General features: G+C 34.6%; 1 protein-coding gene across 1 annotated transcript in view; it reads right to left on the bottom strand.

Annotated features, from left to right (window-relative positions):
- LOC139127705 (small G protein signaling modulator 1-like) overlaps positions 1-15,814 on the bottom strand; it is a 276,762-nt gene that overhangs the window by 232,748 nt on the left and 28,200 nt on the right. Inside the window, 1 exon segment of the mRNA XM_070693601.1 lies at positions 3,166-3,300. Within this exon segment, the coding sequence (XP_070549702.1) occupies positions 3,166-3,300 (135 nt within the window).

Raw genomic sequence — 15,814 nt, 5'->3', positions numbered from 1 at the left:
TAGAAACATGCAAATTTCATCCCAAATTTTAAACACCTACTTTAGAATGCCTAAAGGAACCTGCACACCAAGTTTCAACCCAATCTGACCAATGGTTACAGAGTTTTAGCAATTTGCAGGGTTTTTCCTTTTTTCCCCTCATTTGCATATTTTTGGCACTGACATCTTCATTTGAACAAATTCACATCTCCACCCCTAGGTGCACCTGTACACCAAATACTAAGACAGTAGGTGCTGCGGTTTAGCTGTTTTTGACGTGGACGGACATACATACATACATACATACATACATACATACATACATACATACATACATACATACAGACATGTAAATGGCATGCAAATGAACTGATTCAGCTTATACGATTACCTCACATTGGTATACCAAATGTGAGCTAAAAATTGCAGATTTCATCATTATTTCAATAAATATCATAAGGTGATCTGTAGGAACCTGCATACCAAATTGTAAAGCTATCAAATGAGTAGTTGTGGAAATACACATTTTTTGACTAAAAATGGAAAAAAATTGCCCCATAAATTCAAATTGCAGATTTCATCATAATTTCAATAATACCATTTAGTTCATCTGTAGGAACCTATGTATAAAATTTCAAAGCTATCAGATGAGTAGTTTGGAAATACACATTTTTTTGACCAAAAATGGCAAAAATTGCCCCAAAAATACAAAATTACAGATTTCACCATAATTTCAATATATATTACTTAGCTCATCTATAGAAAGCTGTATACCAAATTTCAAAACTATCAGACCAGTTCTTTTTGAGAAATACATTTTTTGACCAAAAATGGCCAAAATTGCCTTAAAAATGCAAATTTGCATATTTCTGCACAATTTGAACAAATCTGAAAAAGATCATCCCTAGGGACATATGTACCAAATATCAAAGCTATCTTACTGGTAGTTTTGAAGAAGAAGATTTTTAAAGATTTTTTTACCAAAAATGACAAAAATTGCCTTAAACATACAAATATGCAAATTTCACCACGATTTGAACAAATCTGACTGAAGTCACTCTAAGTAAACTGCATATCAAATTTCAAAGCAATCGGACAAGCGGTTTCAGAGAAGAAGATTTTTTTACCAAAAACACCAAAACGACAACGACGGAAAATCAACCTATTTGATAAGCTCCGCGTCGCTGACAGCGGAGCTGACAAACTGTGCTAAAGTGCAATCTCGGATCATGTATGATCATGCCAAATTGCCATGTGGGATCATGCCCTTATTCTGAAATGCGCGTACTTCCTAAATAAATCGATCAACATATAAGCACACACTGTCTTTAGCGACTGAAGTCAACAATGATGTCAAAATCAACACACAACTGATGAAATTACCCAAAACAAGTCATCGTTGATGACACAGTCCCCACTTGTTAATGGGTAATTTGATAAAAAGTCCTCAGAGAGGATAGAGTCATCTTCATTAATTAGGTCTGTGTTAAAAATACTTTGATACAGATGGCGCTCAATGGCCAAGAATGAGTTCCATGGTGGTGAAAACATAAAACCAATGTAGGCCACCATCCTAATTACAAAAGATCATTAAAGGGATATATTCGTCGGTACTGCGCCTGTGCGAGTTTCTTGTTTACAAACAATGTATTTCGTGCACGATATCAAGATGCACCTCATCATCATAGCTGCAACATTTAAATTATACGATGATAGATTATGACAGACATGTTTTAACTGTCATCAATCACCATTGTGCCTTGGATACATTGTTGCCATGGATCGTATGGGTCCCATACGACCTTTGAGCGCAGTTCCGACGACTATATCCCTTTAAATGTCAAGTTAACTAGGAATTAATTGACAAGATGTTGCCAAACATTTTTGCATATTATCCTAACACTAACAGATTATCACCGGTACCAATTTCATAAAATTTGATGCAGTATTTACAATACTATGAGATCAACATCTGTATCAAGTTTCATCAAATTTGACGCAGTATTTGTGGATATATCACTCTAATTAGGAAAGTTCATTACATATGCAATTACAAATTAATTAAAATGACACTGATAAATGTCTTTTCCACTGTTAAAGCAATGTGAGCTTAACATCTGTACCAAGTTTCACGAAATTTGATGCAGTATTTCTTGACATATCAGCCTAATTACGAAACTTCAATAATTGACATGATACTGCTACATGACATGAAACAAATTGACGAGCATATGTATGAAATAGGTCAATGTCCTTGTACCAGCTTTGAATGATACTGGTTGAAATATGTCTGAGTTATGCCTCTGTACATGAGAAAATCGTAACAAAATCCCGCCTAGCAGCCATATTTGATCTTACTGTCTAAAAAATCAACATGCATATGTATGACATAAGTCAATGTCCATGTACCAACTTTGAATAAAATCAGTTGAGACTTGCCAGAGTTATGGCCAAGGACATGTAAAAAACTATAGGGACTTATAGGCTGGGTCCTGTCCGTCCTTTCACCCGTCTGTCTGTCCTTCTGTCCGTCCATCCGTCGGCAGCCGTTTCTCTGTTATCCTTGACTTGATTTTTTTCAAACTGTGTGCAAGGATAAGTTCTGAGGTATACAGATAAAGTACTATGGCATATATGCACGTCAGTTTATTTCATGATATGATCCAATATGGCCGCCTGGTGGCCATTTAATTGCAATTTTTTCATGTTTTTGAACCATAGCTCAACTATCCCTGAATAGATTTCATTCAAACTTGGCACACAGTCATTGTATTGTAGTGTTTCTGTGCATCACAATTAATGGTGCGAGCGGGGACTGTGTCATCTGTGATGACTTGTTTGGCAGTTGTGTGCATGCGCAGACGGTAGCTTTAGCAAATTGAACAAAAATCAACTAAATATAAAGTAAAAATGTATAAAAAGTATTATTTAAAATTAATACAAGGCATGCATCACCAAACTGAAACATTTCTGAAGGCATTTCAACTATACAAACACCCATGCCAAACATCAAAATGATCAAATCAGTGATTTTGCCCTAGGGACCATCAGACCAAATTTCAGAAAAAGTTACTGAAGCAATTCTGAAATACCTCCATCCACGGCATATGCCGCGCCATCACATTAATCCTCGACCTCACAGGGTCGAAATGACTAAAAATGTAAACCAGTACAGGAATAACCTACCGGCTGCACAAGTACATTGTTTTTGCCATATAAAAGTGTGGTCTTTGAATTTTGATGCAATGATTCCACATAATCTCTGGCAGAGGTTGGTACTCTACTTTCATCACTCGTTGTGCTGGCCCCTCTCTTGTTAATCTGCAAAACAAAGAACACACCATTTGCAAATCTTACTCTAATACTGGGAACAATAAATATGTGTAAGTATGAGAAAAATTACCCTTAAAAAAGAGTCAACAGATATTTTTGGGCTGACCATATAGCACATTAAAGCCCCAATAGCTGCAAATGTGCAATAAACTGATCTCAAAATATCCCCTGTTTTCTAAGAGTTCTTTTTGAATAAGACCCATTAAAGACTAAATAAGTGTATAACACTGTCATAAGTGTCGAAAGTGGCATGTAAATTCAAACGTTTTAACATCATTTTAGATTTCCCGCCATTTTCAAAAACTAATCATGTGACAAAGAAAATAAAGATTACTACAACAAAATGTTGACCAGTGTGTGCTGTGCATTCAAGTAAATGGCATCATGCTTGTTCCTTTTATGATCACAACATGTATGTACAGGAAATACTGCTTTTTTGTACTTTTCTGTGGGGGCGCCATTTTATGAGTGCGGCACCCATTTTATTTAACCCATTAAAACACGTAGGCATGGTCCAAATCAGTGAGCAGTGATACTTCTACCCAAGTCACATTAACACAAACCAACTGGGGTTTGAAAATAAAATCATGAAAATAATGCATACTAGAAAACATTTGCAAGCAAAAGCGAAGTTCCAGAGACCAGAGCAGCGGAAGAAAAGACAGTGTGTGACGAAGATTGGTGCAGAATGAAAGAGTGCTTGGGATTTTAATATGCAAGCACGTACCATGCACGTACCTATAGTGAGGGCTGATACAACAACAGAATACAACTAAAAGCAAGGCAGTCCAGGGAATTACAGTACACAGATTACAAATGCCTACATGTACGGTAAAAACGCAACAGATACATACGGGGGCGACAACGCACGGAAATGTATATCAGACGAGAGGAGACATCGGACCTAGGCCGTTGAACTTGAAAACCGAGGCCACATGCATTTTCATTTGATTAAAAGCAATTAACGCTTCATCTGTTAAGAGTTTTTACCACTGACTAAAACAATTTTCATTGCTATGTCGCTGTTTTCACAAGATACTGACTGTTTGATCTTGGAAAGTTGAGTTGCTTTTACGTGCAGCCAACGCATGCCGGTGCGGTGACAGACAGTTCACTATGCTATGCCTAGCTCTGCATGGCAGGGCTGTGTGTTACCGGTGTTAAACGGCCTCCCACCACAGCCCTGCAGACTGATATAGAAACAAGTCATCGTTGATGACACAGTCCCCACTTGTTAATGGGTACTTTGATTACAAGTCCTCAGAGAGGATAGAGTCCTCTTCATTAATTAGGTCTGTGATAAAAATACTTTGATACAAATGGCGCTCAATGGCCAAGAATGAGTTCCATGGTGTTGAAAATATAAAACCAATGTAGGCCACCATCCTAAAGGTCATTAAATGAGTCAAATAGGATTTAATCAACAGGATGTTGCAAAACATTTTGCATCCTATCATAACACTGATAGATTATCACTGGTACCATATTCTATAAAGTTTGATCCAGTGCTTCTGGACATTCACCCTAAAAACAAAAGTTCATCATGTAAATGCAAATTAGCAATTAATTTAATTTATTGGATCGTATCACAAAACAAATCGACGTGCATATGTATGACATTGGTCAATGTCCTTGTACCAACTTTGAAACATAGGGCCAGAGTCCCTGAAGCTACTATAGACATGGATACATGACTGTATGAAATTATCTCACTATGGTCATCCTAGGGACTTGTAAACCAAATATTAAAGCTGTCTGACCAGCGGTTTTGAAAAACAAGCGACTCAACAGTTGACAGAACTCTGCTGTGTTATGTAGAGAATAACCTTTTGTGACACATGTATTGATGAAGAAGGTGGATATCTTTGATAGCTCATTTCAGGATGGCCTCACCAAAAATGGAAAAAAAAATTCCGTAAAAATACAGATTTGCATATTTCATCACAATTTTAACAAATCTAAGTTGGGTTATCCCTAGGGACCTGTATACCAAATAACAAAGCTGTCTGACCAGTGGTTATGAAAAAGGAGATTTTTTACCAAAAACGCCTTTTTTGGTGCTAATTTGCATATTTTCAACAATATCAAAAAATTAATAAAAACAGTTTCTCAAAATCATATATTTTATCCACACAACAAATATCAAATCAGTAAGTACTGCAGTTGTCAAGATATTTGAGTGGACGGACGCCTAACAAACGGACATACATACATACATACATACATACATACATACATACATACATACATACATACATACAGACTGACGGTGCACGCCAGACGGATACCCATCGCAATAGCTTTTATAGACTATATTAGTCTATAGTAGCTAATAAACGAGAGTTAATTACATTCTAATTTAAGTAAACAAGACTTGCTTAAATCAAGATTTACGTCAAAAAAACAGCATATATGTATCTGTCAGGTTATAAAGAATCTTAAGCTGGTTATCTTTATCAGTATTTCCATCCTATTAACAAAGCACATTTTAACTTTCAAATTAACATTGTAAGTAAGTTCTGTTGAATAAGTTGAGACTGTACGTACTCAGAGAAAGCACATTGAAGAGACAAATGTTTGAAACTTAAGAAGTTCAAGGTCATCAAAAGCATTATAAGGAATCATGTAACACTTTCATTGCACTGTTTACACAGATTGCATAATTGCTATAAATAGCACATGAGGAATCTTACAGCCCAGCTTTACCATAAAAACCCTATCACTTTGACCACTCTTTTAATTGACCACTCTATTTTTTTCCTCAAAGAGTAATTTTATTTTATCCTTACCAAGTCAACCATAAATGGAAATTAGAACTTTCTCTATCTCTATTTATTTGACCACCCTATCATGACAAAACTATTATGAGCAATTTCTTTTAGATAACATACATGGCACAATAAATGTTGGTTCAGAATATGTCAAAGTTGGGATTCAGGAAAGTTGCCTTTATAGTCCGTGGGCTAGAGGGGGTCTACGTGCACCCCCCCCCCCCCACAGGATAACAAACCTGTATTTTTCAGAACCCTTGGGATCCCTAGAATACGAAATGGAATTTAACAGGAAAAATATAGGGACGCAATAGCTGTTATGGTCATGTTTTGAAGGGTACCGCAAAATCACGATTTTCCAAGCCAAATGCATTTTCGTCAAATCTGTCTTCTTGTAAGTCATGTGCTGAGCTCATTTTTTAACATAACCTCACTTGTTTGGTATCATTAGAAAGGGAATTTATTCTTCTTTAAGATGACATATTGCATTATGCAATATCTTCTACAGTTTTTGTCAAATATAACCAAAACTTACCCCTTACCCCAAAATTTAACATTGCAAATTACAGTAAAACTCAAATTCTACCAATTTTTTAGCTGGGCATAATAAAATATGCATTGCTTTGTCTGAAATCTGTTTTATTTGATACAGGGACATGTCAGAAATATGAAATAGACTTTTAACAGAAAAAATATTTGGAATCTACAGCTGTAACAGTCATATTTTGAAGGGTACCGCAAAATAACAGTGTTGCAGATTTGCATGCATTTTTGTTAAAACTGTCTTCTTATACGTTATCTGCTGAGCTTGTTTTTGAATATAACCTGGCTTGTTAGGTATCATTAGAAAGATAATTTACTAATCTTTGAAATGACATATTGTAACATGCAATATTGTGTGTAGTTTTCATGATATATAACCAAAACTTACCCCATACCCCAAAGTTTACATTGAAAATTTCAGTCATAGCTAAAACCAAATTCTACCATTTTTTTAGCTTGACACAAAAAATCTGGCCGTTTTTGCTATGAAATCTGTTTTATTTGGTACAGGAACATGTCAGAAATATGAAATAGACTTTTAACAGAAACAATATTGGGAATCTACAGCTGTAACAGTCATATTTTGAAGGGTACCGCAAATAACAGTGTTGCTGATTTGCATGCATTTTTGTTAAAACTGTCTTCTTATAAGTTATCTGCTGAGCTAGTTTTTGAATATAACCTGGCTTGTTAGGTATCATTAGAAAGATAATTTACTAATGTTTAGAATGACATATTGTAACATGCAATATTGTGTGTAGTTTTCATGATATATAACCAAAACTTACCCCATACCCCAAAGTTTACATTGAAAATTTCAGTCATAGCTAAAACCAAATTCTACCATTTTTTTAGCTTGACACAAAAAATCTGGCCGTTTTTGCTATTAAATCTATTTTATTTGGTACAGAGACATGTCACATATATGAAATAGACTTTTAACAGAAAAAATTTTGGGAATCTACAGCTGTAACAGTCATATTTTGAAGGGTACCGCAAAATAACAGTGTTGCAGATTTGCATGCATTTTTGTTAAAAGTGTCTTCCTATAAGTTATCTGCTGAGCTTGTTTTTGAATATAACCTGGCTTGTTGGGTATCATTAGAAAGATAATTTACTAATCTTTAGAATGACATATTGTAACATGCAATATCTTGTGTAGTTTCCATGATATATAACCAAAACTTACCCCATACCCCAAAGTTTACATTGAAAATTTCAGTCATAGCTAAAACCAAATTCTACCATTTTTTAGCTTGACACAAAAAATGTGGCCGTTTTTGCTATGAAATCTATTTTATTTGGTATAGAGACATGTCAGAAATATGAAATAGACTTTTAACAGAAAAAATATTAGGACTCTACAGCTGTAACAGTCATATTTTGAAGGGTACCGCAAAATAACAGTGTTGCAGATTTGCATGCATTTTTGTTAATTTGCCGTCTTATAAGTTATCTGCTGAGCTTGTTTTTGAATATAACCTGGCTTGTTAGGTATCATTAGAAAGATAATTTACTAATCTTTGAAATGACATATTGTAACATGCAATATCTTGTGTAGTTTACATGATATATAACCAAAACTTACCCCATACCCCAAAGTTTACATTGAAAAATGCAGTCGTAGCTAAAACCAAATTCTACCATTTTTTTAGCTTGACACAAAAAATATGGCCGTTTTTGCTATGAAATCTATTTTATTTGGTACAGGAACATATCAGAAATATGAAATAGACTTTTAACAGAAAAAATATTGGGAATCTACAGCTGTAACAGTCAGATTTTGAAGGGTACAGGAAAATCTCAGTATTCCTGACTTGTGTGCATTTTTGTGAACTATTTTTAATCTATCGTCTTTTAAGTCATCTGCTGAGCTTCTTATAGAAATAATGTAAGTTATTAGGTATCATTAGTAAGAGTATTTACTAGTCTTTAAAATGACATATTGTAACATGCAATATCTTGTACAGATTTTTATGAAATATGACCAAAACTTACCCCATACCCCAAAATTTACATCGAAAACTACTGTCATAGCTACTGTCAAATTCAAGCAATTTTTTACGCAGACATAAAAAATTAGACAATTTTTTGTATGAAATCTGTTTTATTTTGTATTTTGCCATATCAGAAATATGAAATGAACTTTTAACAGAAAAAATATTAGGATTCTATAGCTGTAACAGCTGTATTTTTAAGGGTACAGCAAAATCTCAGTATTCCTGATTCGTATGCGTTTTTGTTAAATCTGTCATCTTATAAGTCGTCTACTAAGCTTGTTATTGATTATAACTGGGTTTGTTTAGTATCATTGAAAAGGTAATTGAATATTCTTTACAATGACATATTGTAACAGGCAATATCTTGTAAATTTTTTCATGGAATATGACCAAAACGTACCCCATACCCCAAGGTTTATATTGAAAGTACTGTCATAGATAACGTGATCAAATTCCGTGAATTTTTAGCTAGACATGATAAAAATAGCTCTGTTTCGGTATTAAATCTGTTGTATATGGTACTGGGTCATGTCAGAAATGTGAAATAGACTTTTAACAGAAAAAATATTTGGACTGTATAGTTGTAACAGCCATATTTTGAAGGGAAATGCAAAATCGCAGTATCGCAAACTGGCACCTTTTTTGTTAAATTCTTCTTCTTGTAAGTCATCTGCTGAACTTATTTTGTGACACAACCTGGCTTGTGAGGTATCATTAGTAGGGCAATTTATTTTCTTTAAGATGACATATTGTCATATACAATGTCATTCATAGTTTTCCTGGAATATGGTCAAACTTTACCCCATACCCAAAAAGTTCAAATCGCAAATTACGGCTTATCTTAAATCTACCATTTTTGCTGCACATAATACAAAAGGCAATTCTTGTTTAAAATCTGATTTATTTGTTACAAAAGTATGTCACAAGTATAAAATTAACTTATAACGGGAAGATGATACAATTTAGTAGCCATTTGGATCATTTTGGAGGGGGGACCCATATATTGCAAATGTATGTGTTTCGGCAAATTTGCCCTGATACCTGGGTACCCTTCCAAATATGATCCAAAAGGCTACAAAATCATATTATGTTCCTGTTAAAAGTTAGTTTCATATTTGTGACATACTTTTTTAACAAATCACAGATTTCATAGATTGCATACAAGCATTGCCTTTGGTATATAAAGTTAATAAATTGTAAAAAAAGGTAGAGTTTCAGATTTGCAGTAATTTGCTGTGTAAACCTTGGGGTATGGGGTAAGTTTTGGTCCTATTTCATGAAGCCTAAACAAGACATTGCATATTACGATGTGTCATTTTAAAGACTAGTAAATTACCTTTCTATTGATACCTAACAAGCCAGGTTATGTCAAAAATCAAGCTCAGCAGATGACTTATAAGAAGACACATTTAACAAAAAAGCAAGCGAGTTGGCAATACGTTGATTTTGCGAGACCCTTCAAAATATGACTGTTACAGCTGTAGAGTCCCAATATATTTTCTGTTAAAAGTCTATTTCATATTTCTGACATTCCTCAGTACCAAATAAAAAGATTTCATATAAAGCATTGCCTTATTTGTTAAGTCTAGCTAGAAAATTGGTAGAATTTGACGATAGCTACGAAAGTAATTTTCGATATAAACTTTGTGGTATGGGGTAAGTTTTCCTCATATTCCATGAAAACTATATCAGACATGGCATATAACAATATGTCATTTAGAACAGTAGTAAATTAGCTTTTTAATGATACCAAATAAACATGGTTATGTAATAAAATAAGCGCAGCAGAAGACCTACAATGGGACAAAGTTAACAAAAGCACATATGAGTCTGCACTGCTGTGATTTTGCAGTACTCCACAGAATATGCCTGTTACAGCCATAGAATACCAATATTCTTTCTGTTAAAAGTCTATTTCATATTTCTGACATGTTTCTGTACCAAATAAAATATATTTAATAGCAAAAATGGCCAGATGTTATATGTCTAGGTAAAAAAATGGTAGAATTTGGTTTTAGCTATGACTGAAATTTTCAATGTAAACTTTGGGGTATGGGGTAAGTTTTGGTTATATATCATGAAAACTACACACGATATTGCATGTTAAAATATGTCATTCTAAACATTAGTAAATTAGCTTTTCAATGATACCTAACAAGCCAGGTTATATCCAAAAAAAAGCTCAGCAGATAACTTATAGGAAGACAAATTTAACAAAAATGCATGCAAATCTGCTACACTATGATTTTGCGGTACCCTTCAAAATATGACTGTTACAGCTGTAGATTCCCAATATTTTTTCTGTTAAAAGTCTATTTCATGTTTCTGATATATCTCTGTACCAAATAAAACAGATTTAATAGCAAAAACGGCCATATTTTTTGTGTCAAGCTAAAAAAAATGGTAGAATTTGGTTTTAGCTATGACTGAAATTTTCAATGTAAACTTTGGGTATGGGGTAAGTTTTGGTTATATATCATGAAAACTACACAAGATATTGCATGTTACAATATGTCATTCTAAACATTAGTAAATTATCTTCTAATGATACCTAACAAGCCAGGTTATATCCAAAAACAAGCTCAGCAGATAACTTATAGGAAGACAAATTAAACAAAAATGCATGCAAATCTGCAACACTGTTATTTTGCGGTACCCTTCAAAATATGACTGTTACAGCTGTAGATTCCCAATATTTTTTCTGTTAAAAGTCTATTTCATATTTCTGACATGTCTCTGTACCAAATAAAATAGATTTCATAGCAAAAACGGCCAGATTTTCTGTGTCAAGCTAAAAAAATGGTAGAATTTGGTTTTAGCTATGACTGAAATTTTCAATGTAAACTTTGGGGTATGGGGTAAGTTTTGGTTACATATCATGAAAACTAAACACTATATTGCATGTTACAATATGTCATTTCAAAGATTAGTAAATTATCTTTCTAATGATACCTAACAAGCCAGGTTATATTCAAAAACAAGCTCAGCAGATAACTTATAAGAAGACAGTTTTAACAAAAATGCATGTAAATCTGCAACACTGTTATTTTGCGGTACCCTTCAAAATATGACTGTTACAGCTGTAGATTCCCAATATTTATTCTGTTAAAAGTCTATTTCATATTTCTGACATGTCCCTGTATCAAATAAAACAGATTTCAGACAAAGCAATGCATATTTTATTATGCCCAGCTAAAAAATTGGTAGAATTTGAGTTTCACTGTAATTTGCAATGTTAAATTTTGGGTAAGGGTAAGTTTTGGTTATATTTGACAAAAACTGTAGAAGATATTGCATAATGCAATATGTCATCTTAAAGAAGAATAAATTCCCTTTCTAATGATACCAAACAAGTGAGGTTATGTTAAAAAATGAGCTCAGCACATGACTTACAAGAAGACAGATTTGACGAAAATGCATTTGGCTTGGAAAATCGTGATTTTGCGGTACCCTTCAAAACATGACCATAACAGCTATTGCGTCCCTATATTTTTCCTGTTAAAATTCCATTTCGTATTCTAGGGATCCCAAGGGTTCTGAAAAACACAGGTTTGTTATCCTGTGGGGGGGGGGGGTGCACGTAGACCCCCTCTAGCCCACGGACTATTACATGTTTTAATCCTCCAAGATGTAGACATTTCACTATGAACTGTAAAAAAAGTTGAACTTTCTGATAATTCTACACTAAAATTATTTTGGCTTTGATGATTTCCCAATTAATTTAATTATTTAAAATCATATCAATTATTTTTTCTGGGTGAATTGATAGGGTTTATACAGTACAAGAATTACATACAATGTAAGTCAAATTTTGACCAAAAATGACAAAAAAATTCCTTAAAAATACACCTTTGCATATTTCATCACAATTTGAACAAATCTAAGTTGGGTTATCCCTAGGGACCTGTTTACCAAATAACAAAGCTGTCTGACCAGCGGTTATGAAGAAGAAGATTTTTTACCAAAAACGCCTTTTTTGGCATTAATTTGCCTATTTTCAACAATATCAAAAAATTAAAAAAAAATAGTTTCTCAAAATCATATTTTTAATCTACACAACAAATATCAAATCAGTAAGTACTGCAGTTCTCAAGATATTTGAGTGGACGGACGCCTCACAAACGGACATACATACATACATACATACATACATACATACATACAGACTGACGCCGGACGCCAAACGGATACCCATCCCAATAGCTTCTATAGACTATAGTCTATAGTAGCTAATAAAATCGGTTGAAACATGTCTGAGTTATGGCTCTGTATATGAAAAAATCGTAATAAAATGGCCGCCATGTGGCCATATTGGATTGTATCACAAAACAAATCGACGTGCATATGTATGACATAGGTCAATGTCCTTGTACCAACTTTGAATAAAATCGGTTGAGATATGTCCGAGTTATGGCTTTGTACATGAAAAAATCGTAACAAAATGGCCGCACGGCAGCCATATTGGATCGTATCACAAAACAAATTGACGTGCATATCTATGACATTGGTCAATGTCCTTGTACCAACTTTGAATAAAATCGGTTGAAACATGTCTGAGTTATGGCTCTGTACATGAAAAAATCGTAATAAAATGGCCGCCTGCAGCCATATTGGATCGTATCACAAAAAAAAAAGACGTGCATATGTATGACATATGAAGTAATCATTGTACCAAGTTTGAATGAAATCGCTCCAGGCATCTCTGAGATATCTGCGTGAACGGACGGACGGACGCATGCACGCACGCACGCACATGACCAAACCTATAAGTCCCCCGGACGGTGTCCGTGGGGACTAAAAACCGCTGGTGGCTCCTCAGAATACGGCGGGTAGTTTCTCCGCCGAAAACAGCCGATTTGAATCCAAAACTTCCATTGATCTTCGTTTTCGAGCACACCCACCTCGCCTAGGTACACGATGTGCCCAGCCGCGCTTGTGAACTTACGCAAAGCCTATTTTTCTCTCTCAATACGAGGGAAGCGTTCGTATCCGCCGCCATTGTTAATCTCATTCAACCCATGAGCACCATATGGAAGGCGTATGACTTACGGTATAGCGCCACGTACAGAGAGTATTTAGAGAAAATACCGTCAATGACGCTGTACCTTCTCTAATGTGTGGCCAGGTCAGGTAATTGGTTGTTGGCATGGAGTTGTTGGTAAATAGTTGATGATGTAGGGGCATGAGGTGGGATATGGACCCAAAGAACCCAAAGATGATTAAATACATCAATCAAAAATATTCTAAGCTACAGTATAAACTGCCTAAAGATAGTTCAATGTGGAAAAAAAGTTAAACAATTCAGAAATAAGAATTAACAGTCCAAAATAGTAATGACGCACTTCCCTACTGACCTGAGTGCATGTGAAATACACAACCTGGCATCTGTAAATTAAATGTATACCAAGTGATCATTTTAAGTCACTTTTAACTGTTTTTTTTATGGATTTTCCAAAGAGTCCTGTGGAAATGATGAAAAACGCTTATCTGGTCTTGTGTTTGTAAAACCTCATGGCTGATAATTGTCATAGTATTCAAAAAAAATTGAAAGTGAAGAAATTACTGTTTTTAAGAGCCATATTTTCCTTGAAATACATGACCGTGTAAGAATATATGCTAAAAGTGTTTAAGAGTAAATTTCTTTTCAAAAAATAATTTAATCTGAGACCAAAGGATTTTTATTCTTTGAGTTTACAAATTCAAACATTGCAATTTGTTCAATCATCTTGTGCAGTGCAAAATTTATAAAATGACTGAAAAATAAAAATAATTGGCAGAATTACAGTCTTTGTGATGTAAAATTATGGGTTGACATCACGATAATTGTTAATCTGTTCGAAGTACTACTATATATACTATAATTTAAAAAGAAAAGTTCATGCAGAAACGGTAACATATATTGTCAGCAATGTAGTGTTAATTTTGACTTTACATCAAAATATGCCTTTGCTGGATACCAAATATGTAGGGCGAAATATTAAAATCAGCCATGTTCAGCAAAATCCACACAACAGCATTGATCCTTTTCTAATTTGATTTGATTTGCTTATGTTATCCTTGTATGACAGTCAGTACAATATGGAACTTGAACACAACACAGTGAATAAGTATGCTGTAAATGAAATGGTGTGGCTGCATCCACAAGCAGCAATAGGAGTGCCTTTGACTCTCACCCCTCATTTCCAACCTGTCCCATCCCTGAAAAAATAGTTTGGTCTTATATTTATAATGTTAATAATGTCTGTATTTGTTAAAATGTGCGCATCTCAAAAACTTTTGATCATAAACATTTTCATTGTTTTTTTTTGCTGACCAGTCAGTTAACCTGTTTATTTTGAATATTTGCGCATTTTTCCTCAGTATTTGACATTTTCAGAATACCTTCTTATTCAATTTGTCATTTTCTAAAAGTTAAAATGCTCCTTTGTGTGGTCAAGCTTTCCACAAGCATCAAATGTGGTACTTCATATAGGAAGGTCTGCCTCTAGAGGGCGGGCATCATGAACAGTGTTTGTTAGTTATTTCCTCCACATAAACTTCTGATTGTACTGTAAACATTGAACATGGCCGACGTCCGATTTTCCTGTCTAAAACTTTCACTCATTTTCGTTCATATGACTCTATGACGATTGGGAAGAAAGAGTTATCTTGAAATATTGAGGTACTCGCCGATATTTTGCAAAATTAAATGAGAAAAAATGCAAGGAAAATGCCGACAGGCTTACACAATGACCGTTTTCAGACTCAGAGGCATATGATCATCTGCAGATTATGCAACAGGCCCATATCACGTGAGGCCATGAGGGGATATCCACGCAACTCCGTACCAAACACTAGCGCACACAGAGTGAGCAAACACAAAGTGAGTACCCCTAACGTCAGCTCAGTAGTCTGTAATAGATCGTAGTCAACTAAGAACCTTGGAGAATCTAAGGCTTACATGTAACACTGTGGCTATGCCGCTGAGTCCCTTTTGATTTTTGTCAAAGCCCAAAATCGTTCTCCTACACCTCAACCTGAACCATGAACACCCCCACCAGTTATGATATGACCCATCAAAATGGCATGACATCAACGGATCTTGACAGACGGAAGTATTGACAGACAGAAGTAGAAGTTGACACCAGCATACTGGTTTTCAACTCTAATACCTTCTCTGTCTATAAATAGACACGAGAAGGTAAAAAA

The sequence above is a fragment of the Ptychodera flava genome, unplaced genomic scaffold, assembly GCF_041260155.1.
Source record: "Ptychodera flava strain L36383 unplaced genomic scaffold, AS_Pfla_20210202 Scaffold_35__1_contigs__length_1935909_pilon, whole genome shotgun sequence".
In the NCBI taxonomy this organism is placed as follows: domain Eukaryota; kingdom Metazoa; phylum Hemichordata; class Enteropneusta; family Ptychoderidae; genus Ptychodera; species Ptychodera flava.
The sequence above is the reverse complement of the archived record's forward strand: the minus strand, read 5'-3'. Positions and strand labels throughout refer to the sequence as shown.